This window comes from Dermochelys coriacea, chromosome 2 (genome assembly GCF_009764565.3).
Source record: "Dermochelys coriacea isolate rDerCor1 chromosome 2, rDerCor1.pri.v4, whole genome shotgun sequence".
NCBI lineage: Eukaryota > Metazoa > Chordata > Testudines > Dermochelyidae > Dermochelys > Dermochelys coriacea.
In genome coordinates, this window is record NC_050069.1 from 144,174,056 (window position 1) to 144,196,799 (window position 22,744).

General features: G+C 42.1%; 1 protein-coding gene across 2 annotated transcripts in view; it reads left to right on the forward strand.

Moving 5' to 3' along the window:
* Positions 1-22,744, forward strand: part of SEMA5A (semaphorin 5A) — a 627,428-nt gene that overhangs the window by 596,850 nt on the left and 7,834 nt on the right. For both annotated transcript variants that reach the window (XM_038392658.2, XM_038392657.2), the window contains exons 19-21: positions 2,109-2,264; positions 17,714-17,761; positions 20,344-20,555. In XM_038392658.2, the coding sequence (XP_038248586.1) occupies positions 2,109-2,264; positions 17,714-17,761; positions 20,344-20,555 (416 nt within the window). The remainder of the gene's footprint in view (positions 1-2,108; positions 2,265-17,713; positions 17,762-20,343; positions 20,556-22,744) is intronic.

A 22,744-nucleotide genomic window follows, 5' to 3' on the forward strand; every position in this document is an offset into this window, starting at 1 on the left:
TTTCAATCTCCCCCACCCCATTTATTTATAACATAATTTTAATTGGGGAGCAGATATTTAACAATGCTATGTTATACACAGCACCCTGAAATAAGCTTTACAAAAATGCAGTCTGAAAACATTCACTATTAGATATTATAGCATACTTTTTTAAAGTGATTTAGGACTTTATTTTATTGTTTGAGATAGTAGAATGGTAATTTGTAAATATGAGTACCATATGCTAGAGTTATGCAGAATATTCACAGTAAAAGCTGAAGCCATGTGAGACTCTTCTGGTTTCAGGTTTTTCATTTAAAAATCAGACCGCTTACTCCAAAAGATTCACAACCCTTTCAAATTATCCTAAATTTATTTTGAATGAACTTGGGTCCACTTTCCAGTAGAATGAGGCTGCTTTACAGTTTTGCATTTGAAATCATGTGACATTTTTGAATCTGCCTGATTTTGACACAAAACTAGGTGAAATTTGATAGTGAGATCTAAGTTTTGCTTTGGGCTATTGGGTTGATTTAACTCAAACCAGAAATACAAGTATAACTTAGTTGTTGAATAAGATTATCTCTGTTTCCACTAACTCCTGGAAAGTGAAACAAATTATTTTTACAGCGCTCTATCTACTACCCTAGAAAAGTGCCATGAGGACAGGACTTACTCATGTACTGTAAGAAAGACATTAGATGAGTAAATACACAGTATCTAATATGGATCAGATAAATTCACTTCATTTAAGAGCAATATACTGAGATCACACAGAGGTAGCATGGTATTTAATTCATTAAATAAAATTAGATAGGCAGAAGAACAAAGCTAAAGAAGAAACAGAGGCTGATAATGATCCAAACCTGATAAAAAGAAGGAACCTGGAGATGTGATCTGAGATATAGAAGAGTGCCTTACGATTTCAGAAGTGAGGAACAAGGCCAGAGTAACAAGAAGGTGGCTGGGTTTTTTTTTTATTTAAACCAACATCTTGCATCAAACCTGGAACCAGGGTCATCCTTATCCATATGCAAACTATGCAGCTGCATAGGGCACCAGGAAATTTGCGTGCTGCTCCAATGGCCAGCCCGATCCCCTGGCCAGCTGATCTGGCCAGGAAAGCTGCCCCTGCTCCGCCCCACCTCTTCCCCAAAGCCTCCGCCCCAACTCTTCCCACCCCTGCTCTGCCCCAGCCCCCCACTCCACCTCTTCCCCTGAGCTATGTCCTGGGGGACTGCAGCAGGGGTCGGGCGCACGCTGTACTCACCAGGCGGCGGGAAGTGGAGCAACCCAGCCCCAGCCTGCTCTGCTCTGCCAGCTTCCAGCTGCGTTACCGGTGGATTCTGGGAGGTGGTTCCCCCCTACCCCCCAAGGCTGGGAGCCAGGAGAGCAGAGTGGAGCAGGTTGGGGTCATGTCACTCCACTTCCTGCCGCACTGTGAGTGCAGGGTCGGGCGCGCCCCGCAATCATTGGGTGCTAGGAAGTGGAAACACCTATCCCCAACCCGCTCCACTCCACTAGCTCATGCTGTTGGGCGGTTTCCCTCCTGCCCACCAAGCCTGCTACTGCCCCCCACAGACCTTGGGCGCAGCCCCCCATCCCCTGCAGAGGCCTGGGGTCAGCCCCCCCCCCTCAGGGGGGCTGCATAGGGCACCACAATGTCTACGGACGGCCCTGCCTGGAACACATATTTCTATAGGTCTAGGTTGCTACTGGTCAGTTACCTAAATTAACAAACTGGCATTGTCTGCCTTGAAGGCCTGTGATAAACTTACGGCAACATAGTTACACTTGTTACTGCACACTCATGCACACAAGTACAGTGGGGGGAAATGTAATATTGCTATGATGAACGTAACATCTGTAGAACATTTACAATACTGAGCTGTCAATTTCAGAGGGAAGGTTGCATTTTTTGTGGTCTTCGCCGTATATGGGACAAATGATCAGCTGATGTGAATTGACATAGCTTCATTGAAGTCAATGGAACTATGCCAGTTTACACCAGCTGAAGATCTGGCATGTATCCTGTCCTAATTTATAGCAAGACATTTAATTTTTCACTCTGATGTGGTTCATTTGCACAACTTATTTCCAATATTTCCCTTTCCTTATAACTAATACAGACAACTGGTCCGACTGGTCTGAGTGGTCTGATTGTGATTCATCTGGAGTCCAGTTCCGTGTTCGTCAGTGTATCATTTTATTTCCGGTGGGCAACCAGTGTTCTGGGAACACCACTGAGAATCGAGCTTGTATTTTCGATTCTAACTTCATACCAGGTAAGATCATTTACTTTTAAAGAATAAGTGAAATCACTCACAACAACTCTGCTGCACAGTGCAGAAGGGAGCCAAATCACAGAAGCTATGGAAACTGCTTTGGAAGAGCTGTCCAGATGCAAAAGACAGTGCAGGATGCTTCTCATTCCACCGCTTCTTTACTATATTTGAGAGTAATGTAGCCGTCCCAAACTCATTTCAGTAAACTTCACTATACTGTGTCCCCATTCATGAATTATTGACCTGATCATGTCTCTTTCAAAGTGGTTTCAGATTTTACAAGAATATTGCTGTTCTTGGAGCACAATAGGCATGGCCAGCCCCAGGCATATGCAGAGTGTCCCACCAGACAAAGCCTCTTGCTTTTATGCTGCCCGCTTTTTTGGAAATTGTTTCCCAGAATGCACGCCTGGCACCTTCTAACTTGAAAGATGGATTGTGATGGACCAAATTATAGGGCTATAAACTTCACATCAATTCCAGACAAGATAATGGAGCAATTGATACAGAACTTGATGATCAAGAATTAAAGGAGAGTAATATAATTAATGCCAAACAACATGGGTTTATGGAAAATAGATCCTATCAAACTTAATTGATATTTTTAATGAAATTACAAATTTGGTTAATAAAGATGTCAAGGTTCCCTCCCCACTCTGAACTCTAGGGTACAGATGTGGAGACCTGCATGAAAACCTCCTAAGCTTACTTTTACCAGCTTAGGTTAAAACTTCTGCAAGGTACAAACTATTTTACTTTTTGCCCTTGGACTTTATCGCTGCCACCACCAAACATCTAATGGTTATATAACTGGGAAAGAGCCCGTATGGAAACGTCTTTCCCCCCAAAATCCTCCCAACCCTTACGCCCCCTTTCCTGAGGAACGCTTGATAAAAATCCTCACCAATTTGCATAGGTGAACACAGACCCAAACCCTGGGATCTTAAGAAAAATGAAAAAGCAATCAGGTTCTTAAAAGAAGAATTTTAATAGAAGAAAAAGTAAAAAGAATCACCTCTGTAAAATCAGGATGATAAATATCTTACAGGGTAATTAGATTCAAAACCTTAAATTACAAAAAGACACAAAAACAGGAATCTACATTCCATTCAGCACAGCTTATTTTCTCAGCCATTTAAAGAAATCAGAATCTAACGCATATCTAATGCATATCTAGCTAGATTACTTACTAAGTTCTAAGACTCCATTCCTGTTCTGTCCCCAGCAAAAGCATCACACAGACAGAGAGGCTTTGTTTCCTCCCCCCCTCAGCTTTTCAAAGTATCTCGTCTCCTCATTCGTCATTTTGGTCAGATGCCAGCGAGGTCCTCCTAGCTTCTTAACCCTTTACAGGTGAAAGGGTTTTTCCTCTGGCCAGGAAGGATTTTAAAGGTGTTTACCCTTCCCTTTATATTTATGACACGCCCCCCCAAATCACAGAACGCTGGCTGTAATTTCTTCCTGGAGCTCTAGGAAAAAACAGAGTTAATAAGACACATGCACCTCTAAATATACTACCAAGTATATAAAGACTAACAGTATTTTCCACATCTCAAGGACGATTTGAACCAGTTGATTCTGGGAAACTTTCAGGGGAGAGTGCATCAGCCACTTTGTTAGAAACTCCTAGGATGTGTTGGATGTCAGAATCAAAATCTTGGAGAGCTAAACTCCACCGAATAAGTTTTTTGTTATTTCCCATGGCAGTATGAAGCCACTGTAGCGCAGTATGGTTGGTTTGCAGGTGAAAACGCCGTCCCCAAACATATGGGTGTAGCTTTTCCAGAGCGTAGACAATGGTGTAACATTCTTTTTCAGTGACTGACCAGTTGCTTTCCCTCTCAGACAGCTTCTTGCTGAGAAACACTACAGGGTGGAATTCTTGATCCGGTCCTTCCTGCATTAAAACTGCTCCCACACCACGCTCAGACGCATCTGTGGTTACTAGGAACGGTTTGTCAAAGTCTGGGGCCCTTAGTACAGAGTCAGATATGAGTGTCGCTTTAAGCTGGTTAAAGGCCTTCTGATGCTCTTGGGTCCACTGAACGGCATTTGGCTGTTTCTTTTTGGTTAGGTCTGTCAGTGGGGAGGCGATTTTGCTGTATTGTGGTACAAATCGCCTGTAATAACTGGCCAAGCCTAAGAAGGATTGAACTTGTTTCTTTGACTTGGGGGCAGGTCACTTTTGGATAGCATCCACTTTGGCCTGTAGGGGGTTGATAGTTCCTTGACCCACCTGGTGTCCAAGGTAAGTCACTCTGTTTAGGCCTATTTGACACTTCTTAGCCTTAACAGTTAGTCCTGCCTCCCTTATGCACTCGAAGACTTTTTGTAGATGTTCCAGGTGTTCTGCCCAGGAATCGGAAAATATGGCCACATCGTCAAGGTAGGCGACTGCATATTCTCCTAATCCCGCTAGGAGACCATCTACAAGTCTTTGGAAGGTGGCAGGTGCATTCCGCAGCCCAAAAGGGAGTACATTAAATTCATACAGACCAACATGGGTGATGAAGGCTGACCTTTCCTTGGCGGATTCATCTAGCGGTACCTGCCAGTACCCCTTTGTTAAGTCCAAGGTAGAGATGAACTGGGCCTGTCCCAGTTTCTCTAATAGTTCATCTCTGCGTGGCATTGGATAGTTGTCTGGGCGAGTTACAGCATTTAGCTTATGGTAGTCCACGCAAAAACGTATCTCCCCATCTGGTTTGGGAAATAGAACCACTGGAGATGCCCATGCAGTGCCAGAGGGCCGGATTACACCCATCTGTAGCATATCCTGGATCTCCCATTCTATAGCAGTTTTAGCTTGAGAAGACACCCGATAAGGTTGGACTTTAATTGGGTGAGCATTACCTGTGTCAATAGAGTGGTATGCCTGTTCAGTCAGTCCTGGGGTGGCTGAGAACGTCGGTGCATAACTAGTGCACAGCTCTGGGATCTGCTGTCACTGCATACGCCCAAGGGTCATGAAGAGGTTCACCTCTTCCACGCCACCATCACTTTTCCCTTCATAGTAGATACCTTCAGGCCACTCAGCGTCATCTCCTCCCTGGGCTGTAAACTGACAAATCTTTAATTCTCTGGAATAAAAGGGCTTTAGATTGGAGGTGGGGAATGCTATGAGATAATTAACAGCTCTCAGGCGCTCCTGGACTGTGAATGGCCCTTCCCACGACTCTTCTATTTTATGGGCCTGGAGTGCCATTAAGACCATGACCTGGTCCCTTACTTTGAAGGAACGCTCTCTGGCATGTTTATCATACCAGGGTTTTTGCTCTTTTTGAGTATCCTGTAGGTTTTCATTAGCAAGGGCTAGAGAGGTTCGGAGGGTGTTTTGTACGTTGTAAAAAGTCTAGAATGTTAGTTCCTTGAGAAGATGTAAATCCCTCCCATTGCTGCTTCACCAACTGTAATGGCCCCTTAACCTCACGGCCATATACAAGTTCAAATGGTGAAAACCCTAAACTAGGATGTGGTACAGCTCTGTAGGCAAAGATCAACTGCTGCAACACTAGGTCCCAATCATTGGAGTGCTCATTTATGAATTTACGTATCATGGCCCCCAAAGTCCCATTAAATTTCTCCACTAAGCCATTTGTTTGATGGTGGTAAGGGGTGGCAACCAAGTGATTCACTCCATGAGCTTCCCAAAGACTTTCCATAGTTCCTGCCAGTAAATTAGTTCCTGCATCTGTGAGGTGCCAACCTACCCTGGCAAAAATGTCTGCTAGTGCCTGGCACACACTTTTAGCCCTGGTGTTGCTTAAAGCTACAGCTTCCAACCATCGGGTGGCAAAATCCATGAAAGTCAGTATGTACTTCTTTCCTCTGGGTGTATTTTTCGGAAAAGGACCCAGAATATCCACAGCTACTCGCTGAAATGGAACTTGAATGATGGGGAGTGGCTGGAGAGGGGCTTTGACCTGGTCTTGGGGTTTTCCTATTCTTTGGCATACCTCACAAGACCGGACATAGGTAGAAACATCCTTGCCCATTTCCTCCCAGTGGAATGACCTCCCCAAACAGTCTTTGGTCCTGTTCACCTCAGCATGGCCACTAGGATGATTGTGGGCTAAGCTCAAGAGCTTGACCCGGTACTTAGTTGGAACTGCCAACTGTCTCTGAAGATGCCAGTCTTCCTGTTGTCCACCAGAAAGAGTTTCCTTGTATAAAAGTCCTCTTTCTACAACAAACCTGGATCGATTAGAAAAGCTGAGAGGGGGTGGGTTGCTCCGGGCTGCCATCCAAGCTCTCTGGAGGCTTTCATCTATTTCCTGTTCGGTCTGGAACTGTTCCCTTGATGCTGGAGACATCAGTTCCTCATTGGATTGTGGACCTAGGCTTGGTCCCTCTGGAAGCGATGTAGGGGATGGGCTGTTTCCGTTGACTGTGAACCGCTCTGCACTGGTGCACTATGTTGGGGTTCAGGCTCCAGCTGAGCCTCTTGTGTAGGATTATCGGCTGCTGCCGGTTCAGGTTTGCTGGGGCCCTCTGGTGTTGGGGTTGCAAGTACTGAATTCAGTGCTGGCAATGGGTCTGGTGCTGGTTGTTCCGTCGGTTCCTGTTCTGGGACTGGCTCTGTCTGGGTCTCTGGGACTGGATCTACTACTACTGTTGCAGACATTGGCCTGGGGTCCGGGTCCTGGTAGAAGTTTCCGGAACAGAGCTAGGCACGACGGCTTGTTTAGCGTGTCTGCAGGTGACCATTCCCACCCTCTTGGCTAGCTTCACATGATTGGCCAAGTCTTCCCCCAACAGCATGGGGATGGGATAATCATCATAGACTGCAAAAGTCCACGTTCCTGACCAGCCCTTGTACTGGACAGGCAACTTGGTTGTAGGCATTTGAAAGAGTTGGACTTGAAGGATTGAATCGTCACTTGGATCTCTGGGTTGATTAAATTGGGGTCCACTAAGGAAGCACGGATAGCTGACACTTGTGCTCCGGTGTCCCTCTATGCGGTGACCTTCTTCCCGTCCACAGTTTCCCTCCGCTCCAAGGATATCTGGGAGATATCTGGGCCTGAGGACCTCTGGTGTGATTCCGGTGCAATGAACTGTAATCTCTTGGGGTTCTTGGGGCAGTTGGCCTTTACATGCCCCAGCTCGTTACATTTAAAACATTGCCCAGCTGACGGGTCACTGGGTTGCTGGAGAACAGTATGGCGGGACGATAAGGTGGCTGGAGGGTTCCTTGGGGGGGTAGGTGCGGCCTTGGGCTGCCCCCGGTAGTAGGGTGTGGTCTGAGGTTGTCCCTTCTGGTATCCGCTCCCACTGCGACTAGTTTTCTTCTTCTCTGCCACCTCCACCCATTTGGCTCCAATCTCCCCTGCTTCGATTACAGTTTTGGGCTTCCCATCTAGGATGTATCTTTCTATTTCCTCAGGAACACCCTCTAAGAACTGCTCCATTTGCATTAGAAAGGGCAAATCTGCTGCAGATTTAACACTTGCTCCTGATATCCAGGCATCCCAATGTTTCACAATTTGGCAGGCATGTTGGGTAAATGACACGTCTGGTTTCCACCTTAGGGCTCTGAACCACCAATGGGAATGCTCAGATGTTAGCCCCATTCTGACTTTCACCTTGGTTTTAAACAGTTCATACTAGTTCATTTGTTCCTTAGGCATTTCAGCCGCCACCTCAGCTAAGGGTCCACTGAGCTTTGGCCTCAGCTCTACCATGTATTGGTCTGTAGAGATGCTGTGCCCAAGGCAGGCCCTTTCGAAGTTTTCTAAGAAGGCCTCGGTATCATCGCCTGCCTTGTAGGTGGGGAACTTTCTGGGATGGGAAATGGTACCTGGAGAAGGATTGCTAGGGTTTGTTCATATATTCTGCTGAGCCTTTGCCTTCTCCATCTTCAGTGCATGCTTCCTCTCTTTTTCATTCTCCTCCAGTTCTTTGGCCCTTGCCTCCATAAGTCTCCTGTGGGCAGCCTCTTGGTTTTTTCTGCCTCTTTTGCTGCCTCCATTTCTTTGTCCTTTGCCTCCATTTCTTTCCTGTGGGCAGCTTGTAGGGCTTTTTCTGCCTCTTTCGCTGCCTCCAGTCTGGCTAACTCCAGTTTGTGTTGTGTCTTGTTTTCTGTCATCTTTGTCTCTCTGTTTTTAACTAACTTTACACCTGAGAGTTAGAAATAAAACAAACAAACAAAAAAAAACTTGGCTTGTAAAATTTTGCTGTGCTGTAATATGATACCTATATTCTCTGGTAGTGATTGTCAGCTTACAGAAAAATCCTAAAAAAAAAAAAAACCCTAACACCTCTGTCTACAGGCAAATAGACAGAAAACCCCGCTAGTTGCTCTTAGGTAAAAAAAAAAAAAAAACTTCTTCATGTCTGTGAAGACTGGTGAATTTCCCTGCAGGAGGTTAACTACCCTGCCTTTAGGTAGAGAAAACTCCAGCTCACAAAAGACAATTCCCTTTTGTCTCTGCTCTGGCCCCAAAGCAGAGGAAAAAACAACAACTCTAACTGCTTTCAGCTGAAAACCTACTTTCCATCAGCCCAAAGGAAAAAAAAATTTCCTTTTCAAATCTGTGCTTCTGGTTTCAAAAAATTCTCAAACTGATCTCAAAATGATTTCAAGTTAATTCCACCTTTCTGCCACCATGTCAAGGTTCCTTTCCCACTCTGAACTCTAGGGTACAGCTGTGGGGACCTACATGAAAACGTCCTACGCTTGCTTTTACCAGCTTAGGTTAAAACTTCCCCAAGGTACAAACTATTTTACCTTTTGCCCTTGGACTTTATTGCTACCAACAACAAACGTCTAACAGGTATATAACTGGGAAAGAGCCCGTTTGGAAATATCTTTCCCCCCAAAATCTTCCCAACCCTTCCACCCCCTTTCCTGAGGAAGGTTTGATAAAAATCCTCACCAATTTGCATAGGTGAATACAGACCCAAATCCTGGGATCTTAAGAACAATGAAAAAGCAATCAGATTCTTAAAAGAAGAAAAAGTAAAAAGAATCATCTCTGTAAAATCAGGATGATAAATACCTTACAGGGTAATTAGATTCAAAACCTTAAGTTACAAAAAGACACAAAAACAAGAATCATTCCATTCAGCACAACTTATTTTCTCAGCCATTTAAAGAAATCAGAATCTAACGCATATCTAGCTAGATTACTTACTAAGTTCTAAGACTCCATTCCTGTTCTGTCCCCAGCAAAAGCATCACTCAGACAGAGAGGCTTTGTTTCCTCCCCCCCTCAGCTTTTAAAAGTATCTTGTCTCCTCATTCGTCATTTTGGTCAGATGCCAGTGAGGTTATCCTAGCTTCTTAACCCTTTACAGGTGAAAGGGTTTTTCCTCTGGCCAGGAAGGATTTTAAAGGTGTTTACCCTTCCCTTTATATTTATGACAAAAGGTAATAGTGTTGATATAATATACTTAGACTTCTGTATGATATTTTACTTAGTACTGTACCGTTTAATTAAAAAATAGAATAATCCAAAATTAATATTGCATAAATTAAATTTATCAGGTGATCTGGAAGAAAACATAAAATCATCACTGATAAAATTTGCAGATGACAAAAAGATTAAGGGAGTGGTAAATAATGAAGAGGATAGGTCACGGATACAAAGTGATCTGGATTGCTTGGTAAAATAGGCAACTGTAAAATTATACATGTAGGAACAAAGAACATAGGTCTCATATATATATATATATAAGATTTGGGATACTATCCTGGGAAGCAGTGACTCTGAAAAAGATTTGGGGGTTGTAGTGAATAATCAGTTGAACATGAGCTCCCAGTGTGACATTGTGGTGATAAAATGCCTAAACAGGGGAATCTCAGGTAGGAGTAGAAAGGTTATATTACCCCTGTATTTGGCATGGGTGCAAACCACTGCTGGAATACCATGTCCAGTTCTGGTGTCCACAATTCAAGAAGGTTGTCGATGAACTGGAGAGGGTTAGGAGAAGAATCACAAGAATGATTAAAGATAGGAAAATATGCCTCAAGGAGCTCAGTGTGTATAGCTTAACATGGAGAAGATAAGGGTGACTTGATCCAAACTATACATACCTGCAAGTGGAACAAAAAAAATGATAAATAAAGAGCTTTTCAATCTAGCAGAAAAAGTTATAACAAGTTCCAACAGCTGGAAATTGAAACCAGATAAATTCAGACAGGAAATAATTTTTTAACAGGGAAGGTAATTATCCATTGGAACAATTTACTGTGGGCTGTGATGGATTCTCCATTTGACGGGAATTTTAAAATCAAGATGGGATGTTTTTCTAAAATTGCTGCTCTAGTTCAAACAGGAATTAATTCAGGGAATTTCTATATGTTATGCAGGAGGTCAGCTTAGACGATCCCAGTGATCCCTTCTGGCCTTAAAATCTATGAATCTATGAAACCCTACAAATAGCAGAAGTGTACCATGTCCCTGTGCATGCTTAACATAGTAGGTAACAATAGTATCACAAACTGAAGAAAACCTTCTGAACCATCCTGGTCAACAACCCTGACAACCTGCACCAAATGATAAAGCTTTCTTATATACTCAGTGAACAATGTTACCAAATTTTACACAGGTTTGATCACCATGTGTTCACACCTCCCTGATATTGCAACTACCAGACTAATATGAAAAAGGAGCATATTCAAGGAGGGTGGATGTTGCCTTGATGGATGTCCTGGCCTTCTTAAACTCTTATGTAAAATTCCTGTGGTATTTAATAAGGGTGAAATCAATGGGATTCTGTAGAAATTAAATATAATTCTATACATATTATTCTGGAAACCTGAGAGAATTTAATAGGAAGCTACGTATTAAAATTCTTAAAATAAGCTTTAGGGTGAGATTCACTAGAGACCTGCTCCTGCTCCCCTTTAAGTTAATGAGAAAACTCCAGTTGACTATAATAGAGCAGGATCAGACCTCAGGTGCAGGAAAGAATAGGTGACAGGGTTGGTTTTAAGCCATCTTTACCCCTTCCAAATTCTGAGCCCTAGGACTGCTTTAAGTTTCAGAATGTTATTGTTCTCTGGTAAATTCTATGAGCACTATGGCTTGGTCTACATTACCAACTTAGGTCTGTATAACTGCTCAGGGGCGCTCAGGGGCGTGGCTTTTCCACACCCCTGATTGGGAGAGTTTCTCCCGTTGATATAGCTACTGCCCCTCGGGGAGGTGGAATACCTACGCTGACAGGATAATCTCTCCCATTGGTGTAGGTAGTGTCTTCACTAAGTACTACAGCAGTGCACTAAGTATGGACAAATCCTATGCTATAAGGGAAATTGGTGAACAGCAGTCTTTAAATAAAAAAATCTTATTCCTTAACTTCCTAAACATTAATGTATTCCTTCTCCAGAATTAGGGGTGAGGTGTCTACTCACCTATTCACCTTACACCTCATCAGCTAATAACTACGCAATTGAGAATGATGTATAAAAATGGGGCATTTCACACATGTATCAGATTTCCCCAAGTCCCTTCCCTGCCCATCCCTTTTGTTTTTGGCAGCTTTGTGGATATTATATGGTTTAATAAGACAATACCCCATTAACCCAGTCTTGAAAAACTGTCATGAAAATTTATGAGTTTGAGCATAAAATTTACTCACCTCTTCTTTATTGTGGTGATTTGATGATGATGATAAATTAATGATACTTTATTAATCAGAAAATAGCTCATCTCAGGAAAAGGATCAAGTAGAATTTTGCCAGGCTTTTTAAACAAATAATCTTGTACCTCACAGGCACTGGAGGCTTTCCCGCCTTTATATCTGGACACATAGGGCCAGATCTTCTGATGCTATAAATATGCATAATTCCATTGATTTTAATGGAGATGTGCTGATTTACACCTGCTGGGGATTTGGCTATTCAGTATAACATTCTACATATTCTTTTCATTCTCCTTATGTGAAGGTCTGCATTGCTTTCTGTATTCATTGCCTAAGAGATCTGATTTGTTTTTTTATTTTTCAGAACTTTGGACATATTCATCTAATTTGAATGACCCTCATGTGTAAAACAGACAACAATATACTATAACAGTTGCTATGGAAATAATTTCATGCCATGCATTACTATTAGGTTAATAACTGGTTACAACATTAAATATGTTTAGCTGTGCCTCAGGTCTTTAACTCCTACATGACTGCTAAATACCTGATAAGATAATTATATCATGTGTCAATCTTCCAACATTTCTTCAGATTTACAACTATATTATGTTTTTTATCACTGCTGTCTCTTAAATCCCCAAAACAGTGTGGGTGGCAACACTGTATTGCTATTAAAAATCATCTTTCCCTCTATGCACAGAAAAAAACACTAGTCTACCTACAGACAAAATAATGACATCTTCCTCTGTAATTTGAAATATAATTATGTTTGCTTAGAACAGCAACCTTTTTTCCTGTGACTTACAATATATGCAATACAGAAGTATGATGAGATCAATAAATTTAAATGATGTTTGTTTGTATAACTGTTGCACAGTGAATAGGAATAAATTTGAAGCCAGTAACATTTTTATTTCTCATCCAAAACAAATGAAAAAATATCAGTGTGAAAAAGGAGGATTCTGGGAAATCCCACATCATATTTGTTCATCTTCCTCATGGCTTTAAAACAAGATTTAGTAAGACTGAAATACTATTACTATCCCAGTTACTAGAATTTAAAATGCACATGGCATTTTGGACCACTCATTTTTTAAAAAATATGGAATGATAAATGTTTGATTAATAATAAACTATTTTATTACAGTATTGAAATCACCTCCTCTCTGGCCTTCCCACTTCCCATCCCCCACCCCTTCAGTCCATCCAGAATGCAGCAGCTAACCTCATCTTCCTTCCCCATCCCTTAGACCGGAGGTTCTCAACCTTTTTCTTTCTGAAGCCCACCCACAGCGTGCTATAAAAAAACTACACAGCCCAACTGTGCCACCACAACTGTTCTTAAACCACCTCTCCCCTTTACTCAGTTATGCTAGTCTCCCCGCATCCTTTTTTCCCCTCCTCTCATGCCTTAGTATAGACTTTCTTTCACACCATCCCATGTGCCTGGATTGAGGTCCCTCTTCCAGTGTGTGAGGTTCCCTCCCTCTTATCATTCAGCTCCCTCCTGAAAAGCTGCTTCTGTGATGCCCACAAAGGCTAATCCATATCAGCATTACACAATTGCCATCCCAGCCTGTTTTTATCTTCCTGTCTTTTGGTTTGTAAACTGCTTTGGGGCAGGGATTATCTGTGCCTTATCCAGACAAATTGCACTGTCAGCACATAACCAACAAAAATAATATTTTGTCTGGACTGGTAATTTCGTCTTTGAAATGTGCCAAGGTTCATTTCACAGCTGAATGAAGATAATGCAGAAATGGTCTGAGGCATGTGAGATATGCAGAGTCCAAGATGTCTGTTTCACATCTACTAGTAAAGTATGTACTTCAGCATAAAATGGAACTGGACATAGAATCAGTTTTAAAGCCTATTCTAGGAGTGTTGCCCATGATTCTTTTCTCTATCTCCAGCAATCTTTTCTTGTTGTTAATATAACCCCCACACACACACCTCAAATAACTCTAAATACCTACCAAGACAATATTGGGGTCTGGGGTCTGCTTAATTGGCTCTCTAAAAACACAAAAGTGTATATTTTGTCTCTGTTCTTGTAGAAATTCTTCAAGACTTTGCACATGTCCATTCCACTGTAGGTGTGTGCACATCAATGCACAGTTGGAAATTTTTCCCTCAGCAATGCCTGTCAGGTTGGCATATGCACCTTCTACTGCCTCACACTGCTGCACAGTGTTATAAGGGGCCCCCTCAGTTAACTTCTTACCACTCATAACGGTTGTTGGAACATGTGTGTTCAAGCCCTGTCACCTCTGTAATAAGTCAATGACACAGAATGATCCACACCCTAGTTGTCTGAAGTGCCTTGGAGAATCACACATTAGTGCTCTGTATTTGTAGGGTTTTTAAGCTTCTGTCCAAAAAAGACAGAGTGGCCCAGCTCAAGTTTCTACTAATGGAAGCAGTGCTACATCTGCCCGTTCAGAGCCTGCCCGTTCAGAGTGGGGACCGAGCACTTCCACGTCTGTTGGGAGCTCTCCCCCTCCATTAACTGAGCCAAGAGACCTATCTCTGTCTCCAGTACCTACAAAGAGACACCACAAGTCAGCCAGGGATTTGGTACTTGAGAGTTCAAGAACCTTGGCACTGAAGTCCAGTGGAGACAAAGGCAGTGGAATGCACTTGAGGAAGAGGCACTTCCTAAGACAGTCCTCAGATCAAAAGGGTTCATCAACTCCACAGCCTGGGCCAGGCCCATCAAGACTGACCCCTGAAGTGACTGCTTCTGCTTCATCACTCATAGTACATCAGAGTCAGGAATCAATCTTGCTACCATCTATTCTAGAGGATTATGCAGTGGCTTGGGAGCTACTTAGCCTCTTGATACCAGTTTCCCTGTTGATCCAGGTCTTATGTTGGTACCAGTATCTAATATACCAGCATCTAATGTTCCTTTTCTAGCACCAGAACAACATGCGGTACCAAAGCTACCTCCAACCAAAGTGTCTCTGAAGATACTACAGACTAGAGGCATGATTTTGCTGATACCATCTTCTCCATAGTCTGACCATCTCTCCCCAGTACCAACAGATTTGACACCCCCCCTTGGTCAGAAGAAGCAGATTCATAATCAGATTCTGAGGTTGGTTTTTGTGACTACCTAGTTGCAAACAGTATGCATCTTAGGTTTGGCAGGTACCCACTGGAACCTCACAAAGACTAATGGCCCAGAAATAATTGGGTCCCAGGCCCATATCCATGGCCATTCTGGAACCCTTGGGATTTCCAGCTGGCCTTTAGGTCTCCCCATTCCCCTCCTTCTACTGCTTTGGACAGGCATCAGGAGTAAGCACATTAGAAATAGCAAGTGTCCTCTCCTAGTACTGGGTCTGGTACCAGACAAAAGGAAGTCCCCTCAGCAGATCTGCCCATTAAGGAATTAGAGGAAGCTCTACCTCAGCACACTTTGGATTCCTCTTTCTCATTACCAGATGAGACAGTTGTATTGGAGACCACTTCTCCCCCACCTGATGATTACAAAGCCCATCAACACTTATTAAGGAGGATGGACGCAGCTCTGGATATCCATCCAGAGAAAGCACTGGATATCCAGCCAGACTTGTGGACTGTGACGGGGTGTACCTGATGTACTGGGGTACCACTGAGCCCAACTGTTCCACCAGGCTGGGCTCCCTCACCCTGTCCTGCTAAGCCAGGCCCTCAAGCCTCCTCTAGCAGACACACAGATAGGGACACACCCAGCTGCAGAAACACATGGACACTGAAATCAGTACTGCATGGGAAGGCTTTCAGCTAAAGAATTGCCCAGCACTCAAGTGCACTCTCCCTCTGGAGAGTAAATCCCAAATTGTATTGTCTTGCACTGCACCCAGAACTGTACAACGTAAGCTAATTGAAATTCCTCTTATCCCTCACTGTGGAGAGTGATACGCACAGCTTTCTGCTCCCCCCACCCCACAGTTATGAATTACACAAACTGGGTTAAAAACAAAAACAAGTTTATTAAGTACAAGAGGTAGATTTTAAGTGATTATAAGGGATAGCCAACAGATCAAAACAGATTACCTTAGTAAATAAACGAAAACTGCAAACTGAGCTTACACACTAGATATGTAGGTTTCAATGCCAAAAGGAAAAGAGACAAAAAATGTAGACCACTTTGGTAGGAAGCTTTGTTCTACCTGAGGTTTCCAATTCAGAATTGCAAACCAGAAGACATAACTGGATCATTACAACGTTAGCCTGTGGGATAATATTTTAAAGACAATTCTCTACAGTGGTAGAGGAAGGCAAATTAGTGGCCAGTTTAGATGCGGCTGACTCTGCAGCTCAGCCATGGCTTTGGCCATTACTATTCAGCAGTGTTCATGGCTTCAGTTTTCTGGTTTCCCCCAGAGGTCTAACAGACTCCCATTTGAGGATCCTTTACTCTTTTCTGAGAAAAGTGATGAGAGGCTACATAGTCCCAAGGATTCAAGGGCAACCTTTGAGTCACTGGGTATTTATACACTGATGGCAAAAATAAAGCTGTTTTGCCCACAGCAGTCCCCCGCCCCCCTGTATCCAATTTTCATGCTTTGTACCAAGGAGCTGCCCAGAAAGAAGGCCAGAGGTTACAAGAGGTGTCCGGTACCTCTCTCTTCCTCTGCAACTGCCAGTTCATCTAGAGAAGATGGGTCCTCCAAACAAGCATTTTAACACATTGGTCAAGGTCATACTACCAGTCCCAACGGTGCCATCTTTTCCCATCCCTCTATTTGCCCATCATCTGTCCCATTTCCTAAATGCATGGTCCTACATCACATGGATCACTGGGTCTTAAGCACAGTGGAAGTGGGATATACCTTTCAGTTTGTTTCTGTTCTCACTCCCATCACCCTTCCCTGTCTCTCATCAGGGACAACTCTCCTGAGGTCACACTACTGCAGGAGGTGCAATCCCTCCTACTTTGGGGGATATAGAGTAAGTTCCCCTGTTTCCTGCTACAAAAGGGGGTCTCAGGCCTATTTTAGATCTGGTGCTTCATGGATGATGCCTTTGGAAGGGATTGTCCTCTTGATAATTTAATTTTCTGGTTGACTTCAGATACAAATTTGATTCCCATTGTCTTTGACCTACCCTGATCCATTTACATTTGAGACCTAGACAGACACGCAAATCAGCATTCTTTTGTCTGGAACAAACTTGCTTACCAAACCCTGCCTGGTTTCATGGTTTGAGCATATTTTTAGTACATACCTAAAACTTTTCAATTGTTACATCACACAGTGATGATCATGACCAGTATGATACAAGTTTTCATTTGATACCTTACATGACATTCTTTATAGATAAATACCATGACCGCAATGTGTTAGGTATAGTAAGTTTGTCAGGCTTGATTGCAGTTGCTGTTACATGACAGCAAACCCTTTGTCAGTGGGCAATGAAGGTCTCAGAGGTCACACTGATCTGAGATGAAACTTGGACATTTTCACCAGTAGACATGGGTCTTCATGCTAAAACACTACTGTACCCCCGAGCTAGCCTGTGAACTTTTTTTCCATTTTCCCCATTAAGAAACTCACTATTGTGGGGGAGAAGTGGCTTGCAAATTAAAGAAGTTGCCCACCTACACTATCTGCCATTTGTTTAATTCTTGAGACTTTTGAGACAAGAATGAATAATGTTTGTGTTATTTTTCGTGGAACTAAGAACAGTGAAGATTTGTTTGGGGGTTTTGGCCAGTTTCGACAGGGGTGAAAATCTTTTCTCAGAGCTCTGGAATTAATATAGTGAAATAAATTTTAAAAAAAATCTTATTCTCTATTCATCAGCTTAGTATATCTCTGCTATGTTTTATCTACACATTTTAATTACATTATTTGTTTTTCTAGAAATATCAGTAGCAAGATCTAGCAGCATAGAAGAAAAACTATGTGGTGGTAAGTTTTTCATTTCTCTGTAGCAGAATCTTTACCTGTTTTTTTTTTAAATTGTATAGTTGATTCCTATTTTTCCTCTATTTGTTCCACCTCTTGCTCCCTTCTCTTTTACTCAACCTTCTAAATGCCATATTCTCATTACTTACGTTTTCTGAGAAAAAACAGACTGTAGTTAACAGAAGCTGCCTTATTAAATATCTGACAGCCACTGCCTACCTTTGAGTCAACAGCATGTTACCTATAGTTCTTACTCTGTCCTTCCCACCTCCCCCAAGGGCAATCCCCCCTCTCTCCACAGGAGAAAGCCCTATTATAAGCAAGTTACTTACAGATGAAAAATTTGGAAAGTCACTGCACCAATCCAGGATAATAATTTCACCATCCCCCCTTGGGAGTCAAATGAACAACCATGAGTCAGCTTATTCACCCATTTAATGTCTCAGACTGTATCTCTAGCTCATTATCAGACAAGCTGCCAAAAACAAAACAAACAAAATAAAAAATCTCCTACAAAACAATCACAGTGTTAGCAAAACAAGTCCTGAGCAGGAAGAGAAATTGTTTAAAAATAAAAATACTTTATTTTAGTTTTTAACAATTGTACCTATTAAGTATTTAGCCACAGTCAAAGCTCTGACTGGTTCTAGCATTCTTATGTACAGCGGAAGCAATTTTTCATTAAAGGAAAGGGGAGTGAGTTCAGTGGGGAAAAGGGAAGTTATCAGCATGCACAATGGGTTCTACTCTGATATTTCACTCTGAATTGCTTTCTGCTTCCTCACATTTTTACCAAATTCTGTGTCTGGGGAAAACTTTTGCGAAAGATGGAAAGTGATTCATGGGCCACTTACATACATTAGTACTCAAGTTAGCCACCTAAATCCACATTTAGGCTCCTAAAACCTATTTGAGGCATATAAGTACCGATTTATGTGCCTGCTGAAAATAGGGCCTCAATGAACATCCCTTTCTATATTCCAGTGCCACTACCCAGTTTTCAGCAGAGACACTATAGCCCACTATAGATCCTGAGGCATTATAATTAAGGCTACAATTATGTCACAGAAGTCACGGAATCCGTGACTTCCAGAGTCCGGCCCCATCAGCTGTGGGTGCTGGATCCTTCTCCCTCCCCAATTTGTCAGGGATATTTTTATTAAAATGTCAGGGACAGGTCAGAGGCTTCTGTGAATATTTGTTTATTGACCGTGACCTGTCCATGAGTTTTACTAAAAATATCCCTGATAAAATCTTAGCCTTAATTATAATCAATGAGAGTTAGACACCTAAATACTTTTGAGGATCTAGGTCTATAATTCCTCATTTGAGCACTTTTAGTGAATCAAATGTTAGTTTGTACAAAACTAAACTGGGTACTCAGGATAAAAATTTGAACTACTTGTTGTTATCCCTTCATTCACCACACCAAACAAACACAGCTCTACCTTTGAAAAAGTGGTGCAAGGCAATGTAATTCACTTACCTCTAATTCATCAATAGCTGGTGCCAACTTTTGGTGTGTGTGTGTGTCTGTCTGTGTCTGTGTTGCCTGCTATCTCTCACCCCTCAATGCCATCAGGGAATGAGCATCTGGCTCCTTCCCAGATTTTCAAAGGGCAGCCCGTGGGCTTGCCTCCCAATTTTACTTCTTTAGGGGGGCCACCTACTCTACAGACCCCACAATTTCATCTAGGGGTGGAGCAAGTGGAAAGATTCCTGCTTATACTGCTGTACATTACACTTCTCTTGAACTCTCAGGCTGAGATGCTCCAGCATGTATTGGACATTGGGAAATCCTTGTTCCCCTGTTCTCCATACAGTGCTAATACTTGTAACCCCACTTACAAAAATAATTATGCAGGATGGGGAAGTGAGCAACTGGGCCACCCATTGAAGATATAGGAAGAGTGAGGGGGGTCCACCAGAGGTGAATGGGGTGTTGGAAAAGTACCAGGCCATTGTTTATCTGGTGCTTTTTTCCAGGGGCAAGACTTCTAGAGGCTTTTAGGGAGAGCAGGGTTCAGGTGTCTTTTACTGGTTTTGATTAAACTTACTTGGGTTTCACCTTAGTTCTTTTGTTCTAAATTGTCCCAACTAGTCACTGAGTATAACAGAAAGAATTAGAAGAACAACATACAAGGAGATGATTTGATTCAATCAAAATGAATTAGTGTAGATATTATATCTTTTTAAAATACAACATGGAAATGGTGATGTTGGATACTTTGCAGTACAATTTACAGAACCAAATTTAGGCAGAGATTTTCAAGATACTTAAGGAAATGCAATTAATTTCAATCAAAGTTGGGCCCCTAACTCCTTTTGAAAACCCAGCCAAATCAATATTACAGTATTACAGATGTGGTGATATAAGATGCTGATAGTGATCTCTAGAGATATGCAATGTATTTTCAAGTACAAATAAAAATCTTGGCGATTGACATTTCCAAGAAAAGCATAACTCCATGAGATACTTTATTCTCTTCTGAATCAAAGCACCTGTTTGTGTTTTTTCTAATGTTTCAAAACTCTTATTGTGACTGCCTTAAAGGTAATGCTATCTTTTGCTATCCGTTCTACAGAGTTTAACATGTTCCACATGATTGCAGTAGGCTTGAGCAGTTCTATACTTGGCTGCCTCCTTACACTGCTTGTTTACACTTACTGCCAACGATATCAGCAGCAATCCCATGATGCAACTGTTATCCATCCAGTATCACCAGCTCCTCTTAATACCAGTATCACTAACCATATCAACAAACTGGACAAATATGATTCTGTAGAAGCCATCAAGGTAAGCAATGGATAGAGCTGTCTGGAATGCTTAGCTATGTATAACTGTTTACAGTAATTACAATGTACCAAAGGAATTCTAATGATACATTTTTTACAATGAAAGGTGGACTCAAGAGCATACAAATATTGTATATAAAAATATCAGATGTTTGAAAAACTAAATTAGATTCATATTTGTAGTGTAATAATTCTAGATTTCTTATCATGCCAGCCTATATTAGACTGAAGACATTATCATGTATTGGATGGGATGTACAATTTGTGCACCACTGGCCTTTATTCAAAGAAATCAGACTATTGCTCAATTGTTGTCTTTGAAAGTATCGTCCTCTAGTATCAGGTTTCAGAGTAGCAGCCGTGTTATTCTGTATCCGTAAAAAGAAAAGGAGTACTTGTGGCACCTTAGAGACTAACAAATTTATTAGAGCATAAGCTTTCATGAGCTACAGCTCACTTCATCGGATGCATACTGTATCCACTGTATACATCCAATGAAATGAGCTGTAGCTCACAAAAGCTTATGCTCTAATAAATTTGTTAGTCTCTAAGGTGCTACAAGTACTCCTGTCCTCTAGTATCTGGTTTAAAAAGTAGATTTGGACTTAAAAATCATAGTGATACCTAATGGAGATTTTCCTTTAGTTCAAATAGCAAGCAGCAAAAGCTTCTGTCCTCTTTCCCATACTAGGTCTGTGATTTAGCTGGTGAACATAATTTTTTATCAATGACTTTCAAGAAAACATAAAATTATCACTGACAAAGTTTGCAGATGGCAAAGGTTGAGGGAAATGTAAATAATGAAGAGAACAGAGATACAGAGTGATCTGGAGTGCTTTATAAGTTAGGCTCAAGCAAACAAATATGTGCTTTAATATGGCCAAATGTGAAGTTATACATCTTAATACAAAGAGTATAGCTCTTATTTACAGAATGCATCCCAGGATTCAGTCCCTCAATGACTCTAAAAAGGACTTGACATTCATGCTGGGTAATCAGCTGAACATGAGCTCCCAGTGCGACGCTGTGGCCAAAAGGGCTAATATGATCTTTGGATATAGATTCATAGATTCATAGATACTAAGGTCAGAAGGGACCATTCTGATCATCTAGTCCGACCTCCTGCACAGCGCAGGCCACAGAATCTCACCCACCCACTCCTATGAAAAACCTCACCCATGTCTGAGCTATTGAAGTCCTTAAATCATGGTTTAAAGACTTCAAGGAGCAGAGAAGCCTCCCTCAAGTCAACCATGCCCCATGCTACAGAGGAAGGCGAAAAACCTCCAGGGCCTCTCCAATCTGCCCTGGAGGAAAATTCCTTCCCGACCCCAAATATGGCAATCAGCTAAACCCTGAGCATATGGGCAAGATTCACCAGCCAGATACTACAGAAAATTCTTTCCTGGGTAACTCAGATCCCATCCATCTAATATCCCATCTCAGGGGATTTGGCCTATTTACCCTGAATATTTAAAGATCAATTACTTACCAAAATCCCATTATCCCATCATACCATCTCCTCCATAAACTTATCAAGTAGAATCTTAAAACCAGATAGATCTTTTGTCCCCACTGCTTCCCTGGGAAGGCTATTCCAAAACTTCACTCCTCTGATGGTTAAAAACCTTGGTCTGATTTCAAGTCTAAACTTCCTGATGGCCAGTTTATACCCATTTGTTCTTGTGTCCACATTGGTGCTGAGCTGAAATAATTCCTCTCCCTCTCCTGTATTTATCCCTCTGATATATTTATAGAGAGCAATCATATCTCCCCGCAACCATCTTTTAGTTAGGCTAAACAAGCCAAGCTCCTTGAGTCTCCTTTCATAAGACAAGTTTTCCATTCCTCAGATCATCCTAGTAGCCTTTCTCTGTACCTGCTCCAGTTTGAATTCATCCTTTTTAAACATGGGAGACCAGAACTGCACACAGTATTCCAGGTGAGGTCTCACCAGTGCCTTGTATAATGGTACTAAAACCTCCTTATCCCTACTGGAAATGCCTCTCCTGATGCATCCCAAAACCGCATTAGCTTCTTTCACAGCCATATCGCATTGGCAGCTCATAGTCATCCTATGATCAACCAATACTCCAAGGTCCTTCTCCTCTTCGGTTACTTCTAATTGATGCGTCCCCAACTTATAACTAAAATTCTTGTTATTAATCCCTAAATGCATAACCTTACACT